General features: G+C 49.1%; 1 protein-coding gene across 14 annotated transcripts in view; it reads right to left on the bottom strand.

The window, feature by feature from the left end:
• LOC140404399 (protein mono-ADP-ribosyltransferase PARP6) overlaps positions 1-21,786 on the bottom strand; it is a 142,176-nt gene that overhangs the window by 42,988 nt on the left and 77,402 nt on the right. For 13 of the 14 annotated variants that reach the window (XR_011938499.1, XR_011938500.1, XR_011938501.1 and 10 more), the window contains 5 exons: positions 20,373-20,426; positions 16,618-16,713; positions 13,003-13,095; positions 4,295-4,420; positions 1,245-1,310 (listed from right to left, as the gene is read on the bottom strand). Coding sequence is in view for 11 of the 14 variants with exons in the window: in XM_072492879.1 (XP_072348980.1) it covers positions 1,245-1,310; positions 4,295-4,420; positions 13,003-13,095; positions 16,618-16,713; positions 20,373-20,426 (435 nt within the window). In the remaining 3 variants the exon portion in view is untranslated. The remainder of the gene's footprint in view (positions 1-1,244; positions 1,311-4,294; positions 4,421-13,002; positions 13,096-16,617; positions 16,714-20,372; positions 20,427-21,786) is intronic. The other variant, XM_072492880.1, reaches the window with a different exon arrangement.

Consider the following 21,786-nt stretch of genomic DNA (forward strand, 5'->3'; position numbering starts at 1 on the left):
GAATTTCAAAGGCATGTTGAGATTTTACCAGGAAGAGAATGAGTAATATTGCTTGTTGTGAGTGTGGTAGTACCAGGTATTGCGGTATCTGAGAGGCTGATGACCATTGGTTAGACCCAGGAGTCTACCATTGGCTGTATTATGTAGCTCCGCCCTGAAGGCGGGGTATAAGAGATGGTGCCGTCCCAGCAGCCTTCACTTTCTGTATCGAAGCTGCTGGGGAAAAGGTTCTAGTAGATTAAAGCCGTCAGTTATAAAATCACTTTGTCTTGAGTGTAATTGATTGCGCATCAGTGAGTACAATGAAAGATTGATGAATGTTGCAGAACCACTCGGTTTATATTTCGATCGAAACCAATGTTCTTGAAAATCAGCTGGTTTCTAAATGGATAACCATCACTAACAGTCTGTCCTGGGCCACTCACGTTGATGCAACAGTCAAGAAAGCCCAACAACGTCTCTACTTCGTACGGAAGCTAAAGAAATTTGGCATGTCTGCATCAACTCTCACAAACTTCGACAGATATGCCGTAAAGAGCATCCTATCCGGCTGCATCACAGCTTGGTATGGCCAAGATCGTAAGAAACTGCAGAGTGTGGTGAACTCACACCAATGCGTCACACAAGCTTGCCACCCTCCCATTGATTCTGCCTACACCTCCCGCTGCCTCAGGAAGGCACACAGCATTGTCAGAGACTCCCTCACACCCAGGCTTTGGCCTCTTCCAGACCCTTCCATCAGGCAGAAGATACAGAAGTCTAAAGACCCGCACATCCAAACATAGGAATAGCTTCTCCCCGACAGCTACTAGACTCCTCAACGACTCCCCCTCGGACTGATCTGTTCCCTGTAAGAACACTATTCACGACCCATGCTGCTCTTCCTCACGTAGTTGCTTTGTTTGGCCCCTTGTTCCGCACTGTAACCAATCACTGTTTGTCGATGTACCATTTGTCAGTGTACTCTGTTGATTATTCTTTTTGTCTACTATGTACGTACTGTGTACATTCCCTCGGCCGCAGAAAAATACTTTTCACTGTACTTCGGTACATGTGACAATAAATCAATCAATCATCTGTGACGCTAGTTCAAAACCAGAGGCCATATTGAAAATCTACCCCATTAACAGGCAAAATATCCACGTTCATCGCCTTCGATCTCAGTTGCTAAACTTTTAACTGTACAGCAGGGAAACCATAATGAGATAAAAGGTAGCCATGTAGTATGAGCTCTGATGACATACCTGCGTCATTTCTCTGATGGACATCACACTATCCAGGGCCTTCTGTAGTCTCTCGTAGTTCTTCTTCTGCAGGAGGGCAACAGGAAAATGATTAAGGCGCAGGTCATCCCGTGGGCAACAGATTTCAGTTCGCAACAGTATCAGCTGCCAATATGGTAAAAGCGGCGTCAGAGTTTCCCTCACCAGGAGATTTCTAATTGAGCAATGGATTTGTGAGATAACAAGAAATAAATGGTCGACATTGATGATCAGATGGACACGGGGTCCAGTGGAACTCCTGACTAATCATTCCCAAAAGGTCAGCTAGTCTGAGGTAGAAATTCGTCCGATTTATCCCGCGAAGTATCATGGATCCACAGGAGCTTTGTCCACATTTACCGAAGATTCCACGAAGCTATTATGAATAAAAATGTTTGTTAATTGCAATAATCTCTGATGTAACGGAGTAGAAACTAGGGGAGGATTAATATTTGGAACATTCCAGATACCGGGCAAAGTTACTATGGGTAACTGGGAGGAATCTTCCTACAAAACTACCGGGGCTGAAGAAAGGGGGTAGAAGGGAAACGAAGAGGAAAAATATAACCAGGTAAAAATGAGATAAAACAAGACAATAAAATGCTGCATTTCAATTCTTTACTGTTGAAAATAGTGTATAGTTTGGGCAGTTTGAACTAACGTTTCAGCGGGATTCTCCATCCGAGCACCCCAGTGGGATTCCCCATCCATGCACACCAGCGGGATTCTCCATCAGTACACCCCAGTGGGATTCTCCATCGGTGCACCCCAGTGGGATTCCCCATCGGTGCACCCCAGTGGGATTCCCCATCCATGCACACCAGCGGGATTCTCCATCGGTGCACCCCAGTGGGATTGTCCATCCGTGCACCCCAGCGGGATTCTTCGGTCCCGCTGCAACGGATGGGAATTTTGGCGGAACGCCAAATTCCCCGTCCTCGCTAGCAGCGGTAATGGGACGGACTGGGATCGGACAATCCCGGCCCCTGTTGGAAACCGCCTAGGTACTAAAACATAAGGACAAGAAATAGGTAAAGGAGTGGGCCTGATGTCCCTTCAAGCCTGACCTATCAAGTCAATAAGATCATGGCCTCCATTTCCCTGCCTGTCTGCCAGAACTCTCATGCTCCCCCCCCCCCCGCCCCACACACACACACACACACACACAATTTAAAAGTCTCTCCATCCCAATCTTGAATATGTTCAAGGATTTAGCCTCCACTGTTCCCTCTCATTTTTTAAAACTCCAATGCGTTATGAGCCCGCCCTGCTCCAACTTCCCTCATAGAAACATAGAAGATAGGAGCAGGAGGAGGCCTTTCGGCCCTTCGAGCCTGCTCCGCCATTGTCGCGATCATGGCTGATGGCCCAACTCAATAGCCTAATCCTGCTTTCTCCCGATAATCCTTGATCCCCTTCGCCCCCAAGTGCCATATCCAGCTGCATCTTGAATGTATTCAAGGTCTTAGCCTCCACTACTTCCTGTGGTAATGAATTCCACAGACTCACCACTCTCTGGGTGAAGAAATGTCTCTTATCTCTGTCCGAAATGGGTTACCCTGAATCCTCAGGCTGTGACCCTGGTTCTGGACACGCCCACCATCGGGAACATCCTCCCTGCATCCACCCTATCTAGTCCTGATAGAATTTTATATGTCTCTATGAGTTTCCCCCCCCCATCATTCGTATGAACTCCAGCGAAATCAATCCTAACCTATGTCTTGTTATGCTCTCAACGTAGCATAAGCTGCTTCCTTGTTGTACACTCTGACAAAGGAAGGTTCGGACTTGGAGATAGCTTTAACACGTCTATTGAACTGTTAACGATTCTCCTACTTGGATTCGACTCTCCTGTTAATCCTGCTATAGCTACTCAGACTGACGAACCAGTCTGCTACAATCCACGTGGTGGGTGTGATGTGTTTCAATCAACCCTGTGTCTGTACTCACTGAGTGTCTCCACTGGAAAGAGACTGAGCATGTGTGCTGTGTCCTTTTATATGGGTTGGGGTAATGCCCTCCTGTGGTAGTGTCACCTCTGTGTGTATCGTGAATGCCCATTGGTTGTGTCCTATCTTACTGACCTATTGGTTGACTGTCTGTGTGTCATGTCTCTGGTGTTCCCTCTAGTGTCTAGCTAGGTGTAGTGTATGTACATTAACCCTTTGTGTACTTACAGTGATGTATATCACCACTAGTCAATCTCTCCTCATACATCAATCCCGCCAGCCCAGGAATCAGCCTAGTGATACTTCTCTGAACTGCTTCCAATGCAAGTATATCCCCCTTAAGTAAGGGGTACACATTACATTCAATTGTACACATTTCTTCAACGCCCTGTACAGTAGCAGCAAGGCTACCCCACTTATATACATGAGTTGTTGCAATAAATCAAAGGCCAACATTCCATTTGCCTCCCTCATGAAAATAGCTGTACTTCTGCAATTCTTCTTTTCCCCATATTTACATAGCATCATCTCATTTATAGAATCCTTACAGTGCAGAAGGATGACATTCGGCCCATCGAGTCTGCACCGACCTTCTGAAAGAGCACCCGACCTAGGCCCGCTCCCCCCATCCCTGCCCCGTCCCCGTAATCCCCACTTAACCTGCACATCTTTGGACATGAAGGGGCAATTCAGCATGGCCAATCCAGCTAACCTGCACATCTTTGGACTGTGGTAGGAAACCGGAGCACCGGGAGGAAACCCCACGCAGACACGGGGGGAGAACGTGCGGGCTCCGCGCAGGCAGTTACCTAAGGTCGGAATCGAACCTGGTTCCTTGGCGCTGTGAGGCGGCAGTGCTAACCACTCTGCCGCCCATGGAATGTGGGGAAATAGGGGCAAACATACAGAGATAGATGGAATGAAGTAGGGAACTGGGAGCTAATCCAAAACCTCCTGTCCACAGCAAAACAAGGAAAATTGGAGGTGAATTTGCTGAGGTGACTTCAACTCTAACATACAAGAGACAGCTACGACAGTTCGACAATCAGGGTTAGATGTAAAATTAGTTTATTAACAGCTCACCTTGGGATTGAACGCCAGAGTTTTGGGATCACTTGGGTCCACAACAGAAGGGTAAGGCTCAAATATAATGCTTTTCCTTGGAGACTCCAAAGCAGCTCGACACATTGCGACCAACAGATCCACCACCTGAAGAACAAATCCTCACTCTCACTCTTTGAGGCAAGTAGCCTTTCCCTACCTTTAACGCAAGCCCGCTGTTAGTCCAGACAATTCGGACGAAGAAATGCCGAGTTTAGAAGATATGGAACCTCAAATACCCTCAGTGATTGGGTTGAGGCCTTTAAAATATGAAGGGCCTCAGTCCTGCCACTGCTGGTATTAACAGAGTGGCAGGTTGGTGGGCCTGTTGCCATGCAACCCTCAGGACAGATAAACCAGTGTAAACTGCTTGTCATCTCCTGGGGTGGTGGGCAGGAGGGGGATGGTTGAGGGTGGGGGAGGGGTGGGGGGCATCAGGAAGGGGAGGGGGACCGCTGAGCCCCCCTCCCCAACCCCAATACTGACCTGCGGCCTAGGTCACTCCACCACCTTCCGTCTCTGGTGTCGACCCTTTCAGCAACGGCTGTGGTCTTCCGGGTGGTGCTGCCGAGCTCAAGAGATGCCGGCCTCTGATTGGCTGGCAGCTCTTGGTAGGTGATTGATGCACAATCAATAACTCTCGAGACGAAGGGGAGTCATCTAATCGGCTTTAATCAGCTAGAACTGTACCCAACAGCGCTGATACAGAAAGTGAGGGCTGCTGGGACGGCATCGGTTCTTATACCCCGCCTCTCAGGGCGGGGCTATGTACATTATCCAATGGTAGACCCCTCGGTCTAGCCAGTGGTCATTCACCTCTCAGGTACTGCAATACCTGGTATTACCACAGTGATATTGCTGCCCCTCCCCCACCGAGGTCTTGATTCCAGGGCAAGTCCTGCCTCGCCGCTGCCTGATTGACTTGTGGTTCGACAGGCCTTCCGGGAAAGAGGCTCCCAGGCCTCTTGCCAGCTCTCCTGCTGGCAGGTGAGATACCTGATACCTCAACCAGATTCTGCCCAATGTTTCCATTCAAATCGCCAAAAGAAACATCACTGAGGCTACTATTATTTGCAGTGATGGACGGCATAATTTTTCAGTCTAAGTCGTCCATTTCTCGGCCTGTCTGTTTGAATGACAGGATAGCTCTGCCTCCTCACCTTCCTTTTTTGGCTGTGACAGAACCGCAGATGGAAAATGGCGGCAACTATGGTGGACCAGTTGGTGGCAGCCATGGTGTTGCAGAAGGGACATTCTATCCATCACACTGGACAACAAAGAGGGAGGGGATGAGAGGTGAACAGCAATGGCATTATAGAAGGAAAATGTCCAAACGCTGATGGCTTACTTTAGAATTTATATGACCCACATTATATAACCCCAACAGTAGGCAATGCCTACCAGGCTACGACAGAGAATACTTCACGTGGTAATGTTGGGCGCGATCTACCGTCAGTTCACGTCGGCGCGATATTTTGGTCCCACGCCGGCATACGGTTTTCCCGGCGATGAGGGTGATCAGAGGATTGGATAGGGTGGATAGTGAGAGCCTTTTTCCTCAGATGGTGATGTCTAGCACGAGGGGACATAGCTTTAAATTGAGGGGAGATAGATATAGGACAGATGTCAGAGGTAGGTTCTTTACTCAGAGAGTAGTCAGGGCGTGGAATGCCCTGCCTGCAACAGTAGTGTACTCGCCAACACTAAGGGCATTCAAATGGTCATTGGATAGACATATGGACGATAAGGGAATAGTGTAGATAGGCTTTAGAGTGGTTTCACAGGTCGGCGCAACATCGAGGGCCGAAGGGCCTGTACTGCGCTGTAATGTTCTATGAGGGTTGCAGTTACCGGGAAATCCCGTTGACAGCGACGGGTTCGGTAAATCCCGTTGGCGGACCACCTCCGCCGCCGAAAATACTCACGGATTGTCAGTGAATCCCGCCCAATGTCACAGACAAGGGAAGTATCCTTTTCACACAGTCTAACAAAATTGAAATAAAACATTGGGGTTTTGTTGCAGTATCCTAGCCACTGTTGGGATCGAGCTGCACACATCCAGGCAGATGGAGAGTATTCCATTAAACTCCTGGTTTGTGCCTTGCAGATGGTGGACTGGCTTTGGGGGGTAGAGGGGGGTGGGTGGGGGGGGAGCGGGAGGGGTCAGGAGGTGAGAGGCCATCTGCTCCCAAAACCCTCGTTCAGGCCTTTGTTACCTCTAGACCTGACTGTTCCAACACACACCCACATTCTACCCTCCGTAAACGTTACGTTATCCAAACTCTGCTGTCCATGTCTCCACTTGCGCCAGATCCTGTTTCCCCTCACCATGCCTGAGCTCGCTGACCTACAGTGGGGGTCAGACAAGCAACATCTTGACTTTAAAATTCTCAGCCGTGTTTTTAAATCCCCCCACCGGCCTTGCCCCTCCTTATCTCGATAATCCCCTCCAGCCCAACGAATGTCGAAGATAACTACATTCTTCAAACAATACCGGCCTCAGAAACATCGCTACCTTTAATCCAGCATTAGGAAGATAGAGCAGCTAAACACGTGGCTAAACGGCTGGTGTGGGATGGAGGTTTTCAGTTATCTGGACCACTGGGAGCTCTTCCGGGGCAGGTGTGACCTGTATAGGAAGGACGGGTTGCATCTAAACTGGAGAGGCATAAATATCCTGGCCGCGAGGTTTGCTAGTGTCACATGGGAGGATTTAAACTAGTATGGCAGGGGGGTAGGTACCGGAGCAATAGGTCAGAAGGTGAAAATATTGAGGGAGAACTAGGGAATAGGGCCAGTATAGCTCTGAGGAAGAGCAGACAGGGAGATGTTGCTGAAAACAGCGGGACTGGTGGCCTGAAGTGCATGGGCGGGATTCTCCGACCCCCCCGCCGGGTCAGAGAATCGCTGGGGGCGGCGTGAATCCCGCCCTTCCGCCCCCACACCGGCTGCCGAATTCTCCGCCGCCGGGGTTTTGGCGGGGGCGGGAATCGCGCCAGTCGGCGGCCGCTAACAGCGGCCCTCCCGCCGGTTCTCCGGCCCGCGATGGGTCGAGCGGCCGTCCATTTTCGGCCGGTCCTGCCGGCGTAAATCAAACCAGGTCCGTACTGGCGGGACCTGGCTCTACAGGCGGCCTGCAAAGTCCCCATGGGGGTGGGGGGATCTGGCCCCGGGGGATGCCCCCACGGTGTCCTGGCCCGCGATCGGGGCCCACCGATCCGCGGGCGGGCCTGTGCCGTGGGAGCACTCTTTCCGTCCGTGCCGGCTGCTGTCAACCTCCGCCGTGGCCGGCGTGGAGAAGAACCCCCCCTGCGCATGCGTTGGGATGACGCCAGCATACGCTGGTGCTCCCGTGTATTCACCAACTCACGCCTGCTGGCGGAGGCCCTTCCCCGCCGGCTGGCGCAGTGCCAACCCCGCCGGCGCTGGCCTAGCCCCTGAAGGTGTGGAGGATTCCGCACTTTCCGAGCGGCCCGACGCCGTAGTGGTTCACGCCACTCCTCGGCGCCGGTACAGCCCGCCCCGCTGAGTAGGGGAGAATCCCGCCCCTTATGTTTTAATGCAAGGAGTATTACGGGTAAGGCAGATGAACTTAGAGCTTGGATTAGTACTTGGAACTATGGTGTTGTTGCCATGACAGAGACCAGGTTGAGGGAAGGACAGGATTGGCAGCTACACATTCCAAGATTTAGATGTTTCAGGCGGGATAGAGGGGGATGTAAAAGGGGTGGAGGAGTTGCGCTACTTGTTAGGGAGAATATCACAGCTGTACTGCAGGAGACACCGCAGAGGGCAGTGAGGCTATATGGGTAGAGATCAGGAATAAGAAGGGTGCAGTCACAATGTTGGAGGTTTACTACAGTCCTCCCAACAGCCAGCGGAAGATAGAGGAGCAGATAGGTAGACAGATTTTGCAAAGGAGTAAAAGCAACAGGGTTGTTGTGATGGGAGAATTTAACTTCCCCAATATTGACTGGGACTCAATTAGTGCTAGGGGCTTGGACGGGGCACAGTTTGTAAGGAGCATCCAGGAGGGCTTCTTAAAACAATATGTAGATGGTCCAACTAGGGAAGGGGCTGTACTGGACCTGGTATTGGTGAATGAGTCCAGCCAGGTGGTAGAAGTTTCAGTCCTGGAGCATTTCGGGAACAGTGACCACAATTCAGTAAGTTTTAAAGTGCTGGTGGACAAGGATAAGAGTGATCCTAGGGTGAATGTGCTAAATTGGGGGAAGGCTAATTATAACAATATTAGGCGGGAACTGAAGAACCCAGATTGGGGGCGGATGTTTGAGGGTAAATCAACATCTGACATGTGGGAGGCTTTCAAATCTCAGTTGAAAAGAATTCAGGACCGGCATGTTCCTGTGCGGAAGAAGGATAAATATGGCAAATTTCGGGAACCTTGGATAACAAGAGACATTGTAGGCCCCGTCAAAAAGAAAAAGGAGGCATTTGTCAGGACTGGAAGGCTGGGAACAGACGAAGCCTGTGTGGAATATAAGGAAAGTAGGAAGGAACTTAATCAAGGAGTTAGGAGGGCTAAAAGGGGTCACGAAAAGTAATTGGCAAATAGGGTTAAGGAAAATCCCAAGGCTTTTTACACGTATATTAAAAGCAAGAGGGTAGCCAGGGAAAGGGTTGGCCCACTGAAGGACAGGGGAGGGAATCTATGTGTGGAGCCAGAGGAAATGGGCGAGGTACTAAATGAATACTTTGCATCAGTATTCACCAAAGAGAAGGCTGTTGAGTCTGGAGAAGGGTGTGTAGATAGCCTGAGTCACATTGAGATCCAAAAGGAAGAGGTGTTGGGCATCTTGAAAAATATTAAGGTGGATAAGTCCCCAGGGCCCGATGGAATCTACCCGATAATGCTGAAGGAGGAAAGAGAGGAAATGGCTGAGGCCTTGACAGAAATCTTTGGATCCTCACTGTCTTCAGGTGATGTCTCAAAGAACAAAGGACAAAGAAAAGTACAGCACAGGAACAGGCCCTTCGGCCCTCCAAGCCTGTGCCGACCATGCTGCCCATCTCAACTAAAATCTTCTACATTTCTGGGGTGTGTATCCCTCTATTCCCATCCTATTCATGTATTTGTCAAGATGCCCCTGGAACGTCACTGTCGTCCCTGCTTCCACCACCTCCTCCGGAAGCGAGTTCCAGGCACCCACTACCCTCTGTGAAAAAACTTGCCTCGTACATCTCCTCTAAACCTTGCCCCTCGCACCTTAAACCTATGCCCCCCAGTAATTGACCCCTCTACCCTGGGAAAAAGTCTCTGACTATCCACCCTGTCTATGCCCCTCATAATTTTGTAGACTTCTATCAGGTTGCCCCTCAACCTCCGTCATTCCAATGAGAACAAACCAAGTTTATTCAACCTCTCCTCATAGCTAATGCCCTCCATACCAGGCAACATCCTGGTAAATCTCTTCTGCACCCTCTCTAAAGCCTCCACATCCTTCTGGTAGTGTGGCGACCAGAATTGAACACTATACTCCAAGTGTGGCCTAAATAAGGTTCTACACAACTGTAAAATGACTTGCCAAATTTTATACTCAATGATCCGGCCAATGAAGGCAAGCATGCCGTATGCCTTCTTGACTACCTTCTCCACCTGTGTTGCCGCTTTCAGTGACCTGTGGGCCTGTACACCTAGATCTCTCTGACTGTCAATACTCTTGAGGGTTCTACCATTCACTGTATATTCCCTACCTGCATTAGACCTTCCAACATGCATTACCTCACATTTGTCCGGATTAAACTCCATCTGCCATCTCTCCGCCCAAGTCTCCAAACAATCTAAATCCTGCTGTATCCTCTGACAGTCCTCATCGCTATCCGCAATTCCACCAACCTTTGTGTCGTCCACAAACTTACTAATCAGACCAGTTACATTTTCCTCCGAATCATTTATATATACTACGAACAGCAAAGGTCCCAGCACTGATCCCTGCAGAACGCCACTAGTCACAGCCCTCCAATGAGAAAAGCACCCTTCCATTGCTACTCTCTGCCTTCTATGACCTAGCCAGTTCTGTATCTATCTTGCCAGCTCACCTCTGATCTTGTGTGACTTCACTTTTTGTACCAGTCTGCCATGAGGCACCTTGTCAAAGGCCTTACTGAAGTCCATGTAGACAACATCCACTGCCCTACCTGCATCAATCATCGTTGTGACCTCCTCGAAAAACTTTATCAAGTTAGTGAGACACGACCTCCTTGACAAAACCGTGCTGTCTCTCGCTAATATGTCCATATGCTTCCAAATGGGAGTAGAAGAATTCTCTCCAGTAATTTCCCTACCACTGACATAAGGCTCACTGGCCTGTAGTTCCCTGGATTATCCTTGCTACCCTTCTTAAACAAAGGAACAACATTGGCTATTCTCCAGTCCTCTGGGACATCACCTGAAGACAGTGAGGATCCAAAGATTTCTGGCAAGGCCTCAGCAATTTCCTCTCTTGCCTCCTTCAGTATTCTGGGGTAGATCCCATCAGGCCCTGAGGACTTATCTACCTTAATATTTTTCAAGACGCCCAACACTCGTCTTTTTGGATCTCAAGGTGACCCAGGCTATCTACACACCCTTCTCCAGACTCAACATCCACCAATTCCTTCCCTTTGGTGAGGACTGCTGTTCATAGTATATATAAATGATTTGGAGGAAAATGTAACTGGCCTGATTAGTAGGTTTGCGGACGACACAAAGTTCGGTGGAATTGCGGATAGCGATGAGGACTTTCAGAGGATACAGCAGGATTTAGATCGTTTGGAGACTTTGGCGGAGAGATGGCAGATGGAGTTTAATCCGGACAAATGTGAGGTAATGCATTTTGGAAGGTCTAATACAGATAGGGAATATACAGTGAATGGTAGAACCCTCAAGAATATTGACAGTCAGAGAGATCTAGGTGTACAGGCCCACAGATCACTGAAAGGGGCAACACAGGTGGAGAAGATAGTCAAGGAAGCATACGGCATGCTTGCCTTCATTGGCCAGGGCATTGAGGATAAAAATTGGCAAGTCATGTTGCAGCTGTATAGAGCCTTAGTTAGGCCACACTTGGAGTATAGTGTTCAATTCTGGTCACCACACTACCAGAAGGATGTGGAGGCTTTAGAGAGGGTGCAGAAGAGATTTACCAGGATGTTGCCTGGTACGGAGGGCATTAGCTATAATGAGAGGTTGAATAGTCTTGGTTTGTTCTCACTGGAACGACGGAGGTTGAGGGGCGACCTGATAGAGGCCTACAAAATTATGAGGGGCAGAGACAGAGTGGATAGTCAGAGACTTTTTCCCAGGGTAGAGGGGTCAATTACTCGGGGGCATAGGTTTAAGGTGCGAGGGGGAAGGTTTAAAGGAGATGTACGAGGCAAGGTTTTTACACAGAGGGTAGTGGGTGCCTGGAACGTGCTGCCGGAGAAGGTGATGGAAGCAGGGACGATAGTGACGTTTATGATGCTATCTATCTATCCATCTATCTATCTATCTATCTACAATTGACAAATACATGAATAGGATGGGAATAGAGGGATTCAGACCCCGGAAGTGTGGAAGATTTTAGTTTAGTCGGACAGCATGGTCGGCGCAGGCTTGGAGGGCCGAAGGGTCTGTCCCTGTGCTGTACTTTTCTTTGTTCTTTTGGTGGGCAACCTGCATCCCGGGGGCCACATGCGGCCCATCTGGGTTCCGAGTGCAGCCCATTTTCTTGACCGCTGCCCACAGGCAGGGTCGCCACATTCTGCCGATTTATGTCCGTGTAGTCTTTTTTCCTACCGGTGCGACTGAAGTGATTCACACAAAAAGCGAGGGCGAGTGAAGTAAGGTGCGCGCTGACTGCTCACAAGATTGACTGTCAGAGCCGTGCGCCCCTCTGCGTCCGGAGTGCAAATATTTATTTTGTTTTTACAATTTTAAATTGATGATTCTTCTATTAATATACGAGCGATTATGCATTTTCTATAACTCGTTACAAAATATTCGGTGTGTAGTAAATGCATTCAGACTTATTCGTGGGGTCACGGTTGGTGAACAAGCCCCGGTTTCAATCGTGCGGCCCACTGAGATGAAGGAGGGCCTCTTGTAAGGCCCACCCGCGAGCCCAGGTTGCCCATTACTGCTTTAATCGCTCCATCATTGGTGGCTGCACATTAAGTTGCCTCAGCCCCACGCTCTGGAATGTCTCCCTCTACCTCTCTCCCCTCCTCTCAGGCACTCCTTAACACTGACACCTCTGTCTAAGTTTGTTATCTGAACTAATATGTCCAATGTGACTCAGTGCCGCTTGTTAGAGGCTCTCTAAAATTAGGCTCTGAAGAAGTCATAGAATCAAAATGTGGGGCAGAATTTTCCCCGCAACCCCCTGCATGTTTTGCAATGGCGGAAGCGGCCCATCATTGGCCAACGACGGGATCTTCTGGTCTCGCGGTTGGGATTCTCCGTCTCGCCAGCCGGCCAATGGGGTTCCCATTGTGGGCAGCCCCATGCCCTCGGGAAATCCCCGGGCGTGGGGTGTGCTGTCGGTGCAACAGAGAATGCGGCCCCCTCTGTTTCCCTCTCCACAGGTGCTGCCAGGGCTGCCGGGTTTTTTAAGCACCTCCCGCTTTTATTTACATGACCCGAACAGGTTGCTGGTATTGAGCCAATTAGCTTCCGTTTCTAAAACAGGTCAAGCAGGACTACCCACCTCCGCTCCAGTGGCAACCTCTTCCGCTGCTCCAGACATCACTCCCAGCGTGTAGAATGAGAAAACGCACAGTTCCCGGGTGCACACGGCAGGCTGGGAATAAAGAGATGAGATCGTTAGTCCACCAATAAGGGGCTGGTTTAGCACAGTGGGCTAAACAGCTGGCTTGTAATGCAGAACAAGGCCAGCAGCGCGGGTTCAATTCCCGTACCGGCCTCCCCGAACAGGCGCCGGAATGTGGCGACCAGGGGCTTTTCACAGTAACTTCATTGAAGCCTACTTGTGACAATAAGTGATTATTATTATATTAAAATTCAGGCACCTTACACGAGCTCTACAGGCACCAGGCTGACGTGTATTAGAATATCAGCCATGGCTCACTGTCGGTGCCCTGAGTCAGAAAGTCGTGCGTTCAACTCCCACTCCGGAGACTTGAGCGCAAACTCGAGGCTGACCCTCCAATTTCAGTACCGAGGGAGTGCTGCACTGCCTGTCCCCAAAGGCAGACCGCCACATCATTTACACTTCAATCACAGAATCATTACAGCACAGTGGAGGGGGAGGGGGGGGCGCAGTGGCGGAGTAGGACCATCACTGGACTAATGATTCGGAGACGCAGGGTAATGTTCCAAGGACAGGGGTTCAAATCCCACCACGGCAGTTGGTACAATTTGAATTCAATATAGTGCTGGAATTAAAAGTCTAATGATGACTGATTTAGCGCAGTGGGCTAAATAGCTGGCTTGTAATGCAGAACAAGGCCAGCAGCGCGGGTTCAATTCCCGTACCGGCCTCCCCGAACAGGCGCCGGAATTCGGCGACCAGGGGCTTTTCACAGTAAATTCGTTGAAGCCTACTTGTGATAATAAGCGATTATTATTATGACGACTGTGAAATGATTGTCGTAAAAACCCATCTGCTTCACTAATGCCCTTTAAGGAAGGAAATCTGCCTGGTCTACATGTGATTCCAGATGCACAGCAATATACCTCTTTACTGCCTCAGGGGTGGGCAATAAATGCTGGCCCAGCCACCGACACCCAAATCCCATGAACAAATAAATATAAAGGAGGCCATTCGGCCCAGCGTGCCAACACCAGCTCCCTAAACAAGCATTATGACTTATAAAATGAATGAATGAAAATCGCTTATTGTCACAAGTAGGCTTCAAATGAAGTTACTGTGATAAGCCCCTAGTCACCACATTCCGGCACCTGTTTGGGGAGGCTATTCCCCTGCCTTTTCCCCTGCACATTGTTGCTATTCAATAATTACCTAATTCCTGCTTGAATGCCTCGATTGAAGTATTTAATTGTCCTGAGATGTGTGAAAGTGGCTATATAAATGCAAGTTCTTCTCACCATATTTTTCAACGTGTCAGTTCCGGTGAGGAAACTGGGGAGAATCCTGCCGGCAGCAGGAAATCTCATGGAATATTTTAACTATGTGAATCCCGCCAAGCCCGTGGAAGCCTGCCGCTGATTGTCTAGCCTTGGGACAACCTGCAGCCAGTGGGGCACTCCTTACAAACGCCTCCCAGAATTTGTTCCGGATCCAGTGCAGTGATGGCTGCCAGGACGTCCTATACCCGTGTTCGCATAAACGGCCATCCGCCGAGATCACCATCCCCATCGTGCCTGCACCAGCTCTCCAAACGAGCATCACGAATTTTCCCCGTACCCCAGCACATTGTCTCTATTCAAATATTCGTCTAACGCCCTCTCGAATGCCTCGACTGAACCTGCCTCCACCACACTTCTGAGCTGAACCGCTCGCTGTGTGTAAAAGTCTTTTCCACAATTGCAAAGGGGTTTATGAAAATTGAGTTATTCAGCACGTAGGAAGAAGCAGTTATGTTATGGGACTGGAGCGTTTACTGAAAGGGAATAGTAAATATGAGAAAATTAAGGAGCAGACTTTACCAAACGTTACATTGTTTTTTGCGTTCTGCCTTTCACAATCTCCGAAAGGGAAAATTGCTTCTCAGAAATAGAAGCATCTTTGAACACCTCCCAAACTTTAGCCTGACCAAAGTCCCAGTTCAAAACTAGCCGACTCAGGGAAGTCGGGTGCCGGTTTTACAATAAGTTTGAGTTTAATTAACACTCATTGTAAATTTCTTCAAAGCTACAAAACGTCAATTGAGGGGTGAGTCTACACTTGCGACATTTCAACTTAGGACGGCACGGTGACATAGTGGTTAGCACTGCGGCCTTACGGCACCAAGGTCCCGGGTTCGATCCCGGCACCGGGTCACTGACTGTCTGGAGTTTGCACATTCTTCCCGTGTCTGTTTGGGTCTCACCCCCACAACCCAAAGGGTAGGAGGATTGGCCACGCTAAAATTGCTCCTTAATTGAAACTTTAAAAAAAAAATTTAATAAATGACATTTCAACTTACGACATGATTTTCAGGCACTAATTGTTTCGTAAGTCCAAGGGCTGCCTGTGATGGATGCAACAGCTTTATGTGGCTAACGCTAAGAACTGGAGTGAGTTTTGACATCGGTGGAGTTTTGGCCCAAACGCACATGGAAATAATGGCTGAGAATTAACTGGGCACTTTAAGCGAGTGCGTGTGTGCAGCGATGTGTGCATGTCCATTTGGATCAACATGAAAAAGATTGCCTTTTGTGCTGTCTCTCCTGATTGTTGTTTTGATTCCGGTTGGAAAATAGCACAAAATTGCTGTAGTATCTGTGCCCACTTGAATTAGTCTCTCAATAAAACCCCAACAAGCTTCCTCTGTTCCTGAGCTGTTTCTCTACATTGTGGAGGAAGCAAACAGAAACTAGATGCTGTCAGCATTTCCTAGATCAGGGGCGGGATTCTCCGTTGCCTGCGCCAATATCGTAATCCCTGTTTAGGACCGAATAGGGGGCGGCGCCTGTTTCTGGATGCTCCGCCCCCAATGGGCAGCGTTCACGATGGCGCGGTTCACTCGTGCTCTCTGTTTTCGTGAACCTGGCATGGCGGCTGCGGACTGTGTCCAACGCCGCCACAGTCGGGGGGGGGGGGGGGGGGGGACCGTGCCGCTGGGCGGGGGGGGGCTTTGGCGAGGGCTGGGGGGACTGGCGGGGGGTGGTGAGGGGGTGGTGAGGGGGTGTCCAGGGGGGCACATTCTAGCAGGTCTGGTCCGTGCGCGGCCAGCGTCATGCTGTTTGACACAACCGTTTCAGGTCATCGCCGTGCCCCTTCGCCGGCCGTTTATTTCATGAAGGCCATGTGTGTTGCGTGGCGCGGCAGCTAGCCCCTTACCTGACAGAGGGTCCGTGCTGGGGCCTCGCCGATTTTTTCAGCATAGAACTAGACACTTCCTGCAGACATGGCCTCAAAATCGGAGAATCCAGCTTCAGATGCCTGGATTTTGGCTGTCAAGAGAGGACCCGCCCTCCAATTCTCCCACCCCCCCCCCACGTTACAAAACGATAGCCAACCTTCCATGTAGTCCCGTCATTCCTGGACTTGGAAATACAGCCAAGGTAGCAAAATTGCAGCCGGGGAACCCAGGAATATTTAATCCCTATTCAACCACTCCATAATCCTGGTCTGTGTTCATCCAACAAACTATTTTCCCACTCTCCCATACTGCAAAGCCAGTTAAATTGTGCTTACCTTTAACATCGATCCGTTCTGAAAGACATGTTGCTCATCACACACAACACAATATTCATTCAGAGTGGGAATCCTTTGCTCTGCATACTTCATGGTCTGAAACAGTGAGATATAAATGAATGACGGTATGCTTATAACTAAGTGGCATGTGTTTCGGGGGGCCTGTGGCAGTTTCCCAGGCCATCAAAAGGGCAATCTTCCCTGGCTCCATGAAAGAGTTTCACGGTGCAGGCCTCTGTGTGTGTCTCAAGGCATGCAAGAGGGAAAGATGAACAAGATGGTAGGCGCTTAGGTGGAAAAAGGAGATCACTCGGTCCATCTACCCTATGCTGACCCTTTAGAAGAGTTATCCGATTAGTCCCGCTCTCGCGCTCTTTCCCAAAGGCCCTGCGTATTTGGCCTTCATTGTATAAATCCAATTCCCTTTCTTAAAATTTTCCACTGAATCCAATCCTTCACAGAGTCCTGCCAAGTAACGGTAACGTTTTCGACGGGGCTGGTAAACTAACCAACGGATTCATAGCTAAAGCGATTTGACAGCCAGGTTCCAACATAACCTCAAGCCATCTCTCACTCAAAGCATTGTTATAAATTGGTTAAATCTCCTCGGGACTTGACCTGTCGGCTTCTCAACATACAGTACAGAGATGTCAGATTAGTCCCAATTAAAACAGAGCAGAGTAAAATACGGGCAAAATAGTTAGACAGCAGGAGCCATTCTCTGGATCTTGCTGTGGTGTTCTTTGTGTTGCTAATTTTAGGATGGTTGGCATAATGTTCACAAAGACCACAAAGAGCTTTAAATTGAACTAAGCTATAAATTTATTAACACTACTTATTTGGATTTGACACTTACTCCTATATAATTCACAATTGATAATAAACACAATCTACACTCATCTACTACTAATCTCTACACTATTACATTAACTATGATCTGCTCTCACTCACACTGGCCGGGATTCTCCCCTACCTGGCAGGGCAGGGGGTCCCGGCGGGATGGAGTGGCGTGAACCACTCCGGTGTCCGGCCGCCCCAAAGGTGCGGATTTCTCCGCACCTTTAGGGGCCAAGCCTTCACCGTGAGGGGCTAGGCCCGCGCCGGAGTGGTTTCCGCTCCACCGGCTGCCGTGGAAGACCTTTGGCGCCACGCCAGCCGGGGCCGAAAGGACTTCGCCGTGCGGCGGAAGTCCGCGCATGCGTGGGAGCGTCAGCAGCCGCTGACGTCATCCCCACACATGCGCGGGGGGGGGCGTCACTTACACGTTGCCCATCACGGAGGCTGTGGCTGAGGCAGAGGGAAAAGAGTGCCCCCATGGCACAGGCCCGCCCGCGGATTGGTGAGCCCTGATAACGGGCCAGGCCACAGTGGGGGCACCCCCTGGGACCAGATCGCCCCACGCCCCCCCCCCCAGGACCCCGGAGCCCGCGTGCGCCGCCGGTAAAAGTGGTGGTCTGATTCTCGCCGGCGGGACAGGCATGACAGCAGTGGGACTTCGGCCCATCGCGGGCTGGAGAATCGCCGTGGGGGCCCGCCGACCGGCACCGGATATTCGGCGGGGGCGGGATTCGCTCCAGCTCCCGCCGATTCTCCGACCCGGCGGGCGGTCAGAGAATCTCGCCCACTATCTTTCCTTCAGTCTGTTCTCCAGCTTTCTCCGCAACCTCTCATCCCACAAGGCTTAGCATCAATGTCTTTTATACTTATAGATCTAGCTCACTATAGTGGTTGATTTAGACATTACAGTAACCCTTGCAGTTCTGACATTTATGATAATGACACACATGCCTCTCACTTCACAAGCCGGGGGGGAGGGGAGATGGTTTTGGGGGGGGCTAACAAGGAATCAAACGAGACAAGAGTTTAAAAGAGAGAATTTTTGAAAGGGAAGGCGCTTTGATATTGAAGATATTTTTCCCTTTAAGTGCATTCAAGGTGAGAACAATTGCCTGGTATTATGTCCTGTATAGTATCTGCAGATACATACTGGGGGGAGAGTTGCGAACTTCCAAATTTAGCAGAGGAGCTTAGTTTGCAGATGGGTGTGATGTCTCGTTTGGTAACAGGCTTGTATTCTCAATGGGTGGGTCCATGTCCTTTAGGGAAGGAAATCTGCCGTCCTTGCCTGGCCTACACATGTCTCCGGGCCCACAGTAATGTGATTGACTCTTAACCTCTGAAATGGCCCAGCAAGCCACTCAATTCAAGGGCAATTAGGGACGGGCGATAAATTCTGGCTCAGCCAGTGACTCCCACATCCCGTGAATGAATATAAATGGAAACTGGAGTTACTAATCAGTAGCTACGTGACCTACTGAATTCTGAGGGTGGCTGTACATTTTAAGCCAGATCAAAGGTTGTTTTCCATCTATCACAAGATGAGCCACTCGCGCTAAATGTAACATTTCCATACACCCAAATACAAATGCACAGGATCCCACAATCACCACATTGTGGTCCCCACCTTGGTTTTCCCATGTCCCTTGGGGCAGGACTTCCCAAAGTGTGGGTCGCGACCCCAAGCGGGGTCATAAGACGAGATTTTGGGGGCCATGGGCTCCGAAGCAGTAATGGCTGCCGTCGAGCTCACCTGAGTGACAACAGCTGAGAGGTCCCTTTAAAACCTTCTGTTACTTCCTATAGGTTTGTGAGGCCGAACGGGCAGAACTTTGAGGCATGATTGTTGCTGCCTGCGACAAGGTAGATTTTTGTTTGTTTTTTTGTTTTAAATGCAGCTTTTCTGTGGGTGGCACGGCAGCACAGTGGTTAGCACTGTTGCTTCACGGCACCAGGGTCCCAGGTTCGATTCCCAGCTTGGGTCACTGACTGTGCGGAGTCTGCACGTTCTCCCTGTGGCTGTGTGGGTTTCCTCCGGGTGCTCCGGTTTCCTCCCACAAGTCCCAAAAGACGTGCTTGTTGGGTGAATTGGACATTCTGAATTCTCCCTCCGTGTAACCGAACATGCGCCGGAATGTGGCGACGAGGGGGTTTTCACAGTAACGTCATTGCAGTGTTAATGTAAGCCTACTTATGACAATAAAAATTATTCTTATAAATAATCCATTACCCTGAATTTCTGCCCCAAACTCACCTACTCAGCAAAAATAGCGACCCCACCTGCCCAGGCCCTTCAGCAGTTGTGATCCCACCTGGAGTCACATAAAGTCTGCTGCAGTAGAATGTGTGTCACGCCAGGAAATAAAGTTTAGGAAGCGCCGCCATCAAGGTTTTTTAAATTCTTCGCGGCGTGATAGCGCAATGGTTGGCTCTGCTGCGTCACGGTGCCTTGGACCCAGGTTCGATCCCAGCCCCGGGTCACTGTCCATTTGGAGTTTGCACATTCTCCCCGTGTCTGTGTGAGTCTCACCCCCACAACCCAAAAGGATGTGCAGGGTAGGTGGATCGGACACACTAAATTGCCCCTTAATTGGAAAAAAAAGAATTGGGTACTCTAAATTTATTTTTTTAAAGTTTTTTTTCTGACTGCTTTCTCTGCATTGTGCAGTCTTTCCTTTCCCCACAACAGTCTAAAAACGAGGACACAGCTCTCCAAGGAGATGCTAAAAGGAGCAGTTGCCTGGACTAGAAGCTTTCACAAGACCCGGCTAAAATAGAGAGGATTGGGTAAGTTCTCGGTCAACTCCATCTAGATCTCTGGAAAGAGCTGGGAATTATTTGACACATATAATTTAGATTGGTGACTATCCTCTCGCGCACTGCACTTTTGCCGGGGAATATTCCTACTCAGAGTTTACCTGCACGAGAAAGCCATATTCTAATGTTGGAATGTTCTTACAGTGGCTCCCAGCCTGTGGATAAATGGATAAGATTGGTAAGACGCTGAGCAAATGGAAAGTTTCTTCATGTTAAAATAACCCTGATCTCACGTGGATGGGCAGCGGAGTTCTGGAGCATGTGCAACGAGGTGCCTCAGCCCAGCAAATACTGGCCCAATTTGATGGTCTAAAAACAGATTCTTCCTAAATGGTAACACATTTGGTAGTATAGAATTTGAGTATTGCTAAAAAATCAAGAGAGCCTTTTTTTTTTGAAGCCAGTTTCGCGGTCATCCGGAAAATCCACAGGACTACCGATGGAAGGGAAACAACAGATTTAGGCTCTGTGAGAAGGGCGTGCTGATTGGTTGGCCAGTAGACTCTGATTGGGAGAGGCTGCAACGCCTCGCCCAATCGGCGCTCCCTTCTCATAGCCTGGTCACTGCAAGATGGGAAGCTTCGAGAAAAAAATGTCTTTTTTTCCAAGCAATAGACAGGAATGTGTTGGCACTGCTCTCTTTCATTAGCAATGCTCCATTGAAACACTGACAACATCATCCATGGTGTGGGAGAGAGCAAACACATGTCAGAACTTGGGCACAGGAAGGAGAGTATGATGAACTACAGTATATGGCTGTAAAGAATGTATTATATAATTATTTGATATATTTGGCCAACTGGGCAACTTGTGTCATTTTTGTTAGTCAACTGGACAATTTGTGTCATTATTATTGGTCAACTGGACAATTTGTGTCATTATTGTTGGTCAACTGGATAATTTGTGTCATTATTATTGGTCAACTGGACAATTTGTGTCATTATTGTTGGTCAACTGGATAATTTGTGTCATTTCTGTAGGTCAACTGGACAATTTGTGTCATTTTTGTTGGTCAACTGGATAATTTGTGTCATTATTCTTGGTCAACTGGACAATTTGTGTCATTTTTGTTGGTCAACTGGATAATTTGTGTCATTATTCTTGGTCAACTGGACAATTTGTGTCATTTTTGTTGGTCAGCTGGACAATTTGTGTTATTATTCTTGGTCAACTGGACAATTTGTGTCATTTTTGTTGGTGAACTGGACAATTTGTGTCATTTTTGTTGGTCAACTGGATAATTTGTGTCATTATTCTTGGTCAACTGGACAATTTGTGTCATTTTTGTTGATCAACTGGATAATTTGTGTCATTTCTGTTGGTCAGCTGGACAATTTGTGTCATTATTATTGGTCAACAGTACCATTTGTGTCATTATTATTGGTCAACTGGACAATTTGTGTCATTATTATTGGTCAACTGGACAATTTGTGTCATTATTGTTGGTCAACTGGATAATGTGTCATTTCTGTTGGTCAACTGGATAATATGTGGAATCTTTGTTGGTCAACTGGA

Source organism: Scyliorhinus torazame, chromosome 30 (genome assembly GCF_047496885.1).
Source record: "Scyliorhinus torazame isolate Kashiwa2021f chromosome 30, sScyTor2.1, whole genome shotgun sequence".
NCBI lineage: Eukaryota > Metazoa > Chordata > Chondrichthyes > Carcharhiniformes > Scyliorhinidae > Scyliorhinus > Scyliorhinus torazame.